The 3932-nt window shown below is 32.5% G+C and overlaps 1 protein-coding gene across 1 annotated transcript; it reads left to right on the forward strand.

Annotated features, from left to right (window-relative positions):
- Positions 1–1041: 1041 nt before the first annotated feature.
- Positions 1042–1407, forward strand: LOC131075773 (chaperone protein dnaJ 20, chloroplastic-like). The gene has a single exon (XM_058012660.1). The coding sequence runs from the start codon at positions 1042–1044 to the stop codon at positions 1405–1407; it is 366 nt and encodes a 121-aa protein (XP_057868643.1).
- Positions 1408–3932: the final 2525 nt, after the last annotated feature.

The following is a 3932-nucleotide window of genomic DNA, read 5'->3' on the forward strand; positions in this document are numbered from 1 at the left end:
GAGGTTTGAGTTGGATTTAAGTCATCGCACATTTTAAAAGTAAAACAATAGTAATACAATTAATATATTACATCATTTCTAGTATAAATTTATACAATTTTAAAAAATATATATATGAAAAGTATACAATGTATAGATCATAGTCCATTGCATGTAATGTAATATATTATATCATTATGAGTAAGTTTATAATCTATACATTTTGACCTATAAACTTACATAATGTTTAAGTTAGATTTTTTTTTTTCTTTTAAAAAAAATTATTTTACTTGATCTTATTTATATTACAAAAAGGTATTAATAAAGACATGTATTTAATACATATATAACAACAGCATGCATTTAATAGATACACAACTTGTGAATGATGCACATCTAGTTGCAACCTAAATATCATTTTCTAATTAATTGTAAACAATTTCTATTAAAAATAGACATTTTATAAAAAAATCTAAATAATCGAAACAACACGCGGAAACAACGTCAATGAACAACCCCTCATTAGGTAAGTGACAATAACTGAACTTATTTAAAGTAAACCTGCAAATGTCTGTGAGCCAAGTAATTTGGCCTGTAGAGTAAAAACGATATCACATATGATAAAACAAAACTCACATGGGTCACATTATATTAAAAAACCAAAACCATGACGTTTCTATGGCAATTTTGATAAGTCTTCCCAAATAAATTAATCACAAACAACTAAGAATTTGTACGTATCAGTAGATGTTGATCATATATATCTATGCGTGCTTTTCTTTTATCAGGTATACCTTAAATACACGCTTACTGACTTCTCTTAATCAGATTCAATTACTCTATTCTCAATCAGATGCCATGGCTCTATTCTCTACCAATACTGCTAACTTATCATCCCATACTCATGCTTTCAGATCTTACAATCACCCATTCAATAGATTCCCATCTGCAAAACAATCGAATCATAATAATCTAGTGAGGAGGATAAAGCTGAATAGTGTGGTAAGGATCAGAGCCATCAGAGATGATCACGATTCTTCTTCTTCTTGTTTTCTTCCGACAATGACTTTGTATGATGTGTTGTGTGTTCCACAGAGCGCTGAATTGGGTGAAGTGAAGAAAGCGTACAGGGAGAAGGTCAGAATTTACCACCCTGATATCTGCCCGGCTGAGGAGAAAGAGAAATCCAGCAAAATGTTTCTTCTAGTACAGGAAGCTTATGAGACTCTGTCTGATCCAATGCTAAGGGTTGATTATGATTTAAAGCTTCTTTTGAATCCTAAGTTATTGTTGTCACAGAGGAGAAATGTGAAGCAGAAGAACTGGGCAGAGCAGATTGAAAGTCTTAGAATGAGGTCGAGGAGTGGTGAGAGGAAGACCTGGGGAGAAAAAATGCGGCGCTCCAGAGAAGAAATGGCGGCGCATTGAAAGTTTTTGGTTCTTACAAAATTTTCAGAGTGTGTATATAGATCCCTGTCCAGAACGAAAGTGAAAGAAATTAGGGTTTTCGTTGCTTTTCCCAGAACAGTTTGTGTTTGCACAAGTAATATTCATGGGGAAGTTGTCTGTCAGGTTATAATAATATGTGTTTGCAGCATGGGCTTTCCTTTTAAAACTCTCTGGTCATTTTTCCTGCTGATCGTCACTGAAATCTTATGGGTGAAGTTTATATTTGTTTTCTGAAAATTTGTATATTTATGTAAATTTAGAGGAGAGCCTTTTGGTATGTATGTAAGTTACATTTTTATATAAAATTAGATCTTTTATTTAATAATAATCGTCCACTTATTACATATGTTCTTATACATTTCTTTTTAATTTCCTTTCACATGTTTACATATTCGTATACATTTGTCTTATTCATCTTTTTATTATATCCATACAAGCACCTATTTCAAAGTACAAGAGTTACGTTAGTATGATCTAAACACTTTCATGTTATAGGACAAGTTCATGATCATAAGGATGTTTTCACAAAGATGTTTTCATTGATCGTGCTCAAATTAAAAAAATTATACTCAATGTTTGGTTCAGTTTTACATACACTCTTTTCACATAGGACAAATAAAACACAAATTTGTGTGGTTTGTCATCTTATCCTTGTATTTATAAATATAAAATACATTTTAAGATATGAAGAAATCCATTATTTGAGAGCATTATTCAATTACCATTTTCTTTACACACTTCAATTGAAATACTAAATAAATCTAGTTTTTGCAAGCATCCTAGGAACAAATGAATTATTGAACAATACTATTTTTTATTATCTATAGATAGTTCCATGGGCTAACATAGAGCAATATGTCTCTTTACAAATAGTGAAAACCTTATCCAAGTACTCTAAAATATTATCGATCCATAAATATTTATGGGTAGAAATATTAAAACCCATTATTTTATTGTAAAATGGTTGAGCATACAAATCAACTAAAGTCATCAGTTGTAGAATATTAATCTTATTGTTGATGGTGTCCTTTTTCCTCTGGATTTGTTGGTTCATGATGTCATATTGTTTCTTTGATTTGGATGAATCTGCATTGGTTCTTTTAATTATTGAAAAGGGTCTTAATAGACAAAAAGAAAAAGCCATTGCACAAATCCCATTATATTTAAAAATACACCCATTATGTTACAATAGTGTGCATAAAATAACATTAATGTAATAATATTTAAACCTAAAAGAGACTTACGTTTGTTCATATTATGTGCTCGTGGTTCCACTACCTTTGAGGGATGAGGTCGATTCAATGAAATCATACTTGATATGCATTATTTATCAAAAGTGCATACTGACCCTAGTTAGTGGATCCCTTATGTGCTTTCTCAATATGTCTTATGACCATAGCTCTTGATTTTTCCTTTCTTAGGGGCATATCATTGTGGCAATTTTCTTTACTTTTGAATGCATGTATGCTACCTTAAAGCTATTGCTCCTGGTAAGGCGTACACAATTACTATAGAATGATGGCATGCAATCTGCTCATTGTTACACTTTGTGCACACACCACAAGGCTTGATTTGTACACTTTGATCACACACCATGACATGTTTGGTACATTCTCTAGTACCCATTTTGTAGTTAATTTTCAAAATAAGCTTTTTGCTTTGTAATCTTTTGGCATTTTTCATTTCAAATTTTTTCTTCTCACACATGACTCATAGTAAGCACAAGCCTTACTAGGCCAACTTAGACATGATTTCTTTTCCATTGAATGTGTTTCTCCTTTTATCTTGATATTAATTGATAAGATCCTAAGTCCTTGGGGGCTTGGAGTGTCTTGCCTCTTTAATATCTTGATGAAATTATTTAGATGCTTCTTTTTACTTTACCAAGAGTATGGGTGCAGGCTTATACTCCCACTAAAGTGGGGGCTAAATGCATGGTGTCATAAATTGTATCCCTATACAATTTTGTTCTTATCCAGTCCTCGTTTTAGCTTTTGGATCTATCATGCATTGATCTGCTTTGATTTTTCTCACACAAACCCCAAATTATGCATCCTAGACATTTCCTTGGGGTCTTGCCTCAATTTTGGTTCTCACAACGGTAATTTTTGTAAGGAAATAAATCATTCCCTGATGTCAACTAGCTTAAACAACTTAAATACTTTTGATTTAGTTAGGTATAAAAGGAAGCCTAACCCCCTCATTTGCAAATCTATACTTCATAATTATATCTTGTAATATCAAAAATCGCACCTTATGCAAATCAACGCAATAAGTGGTTCTTTCCTCCACATCATTGGAGTTCGAGTGCTGCTATATTTGTCATTTTGCCCATCGAGACTGCTTTGTTAGCTCTAGACTGAAATCCTACCAACCTCGTCGATATATCATCCTCAAGACATTGGCATGGCACAAAGATGTCTGTGTGATGCACTAGCGTCCTGTGAATATGATAGTTCACCGATAGCTACTTGAGCATTACGCCTACACCTAATAGGAATCAT

Source organism: Cryptomeria japonica, chromosome 1 (assembly GCF_030272615.1).
Source record: "Cryptomeria japonica chromosome 1, Sugi_1.0, whole genome shotgun sequence".
In the NCBI taxonomy this organism is placed as follows: domain Eukaryota; kingdom Viridiplantae; phylum Streptophyta; class Pinopsida; order Cupressales; family Cupressaceae; genus Cryptomeria; species Cryptomeria japonica.

Excerpts from the sequence above, each read along its gene's own strand:
- LOC131075773 (XM_058012660.1), top strand. The coding sequence starts at position 1,042 with ATGACTTTGTATGATGTGTTGTGTGTTCCACAGAGCGCTGAATTGGGT.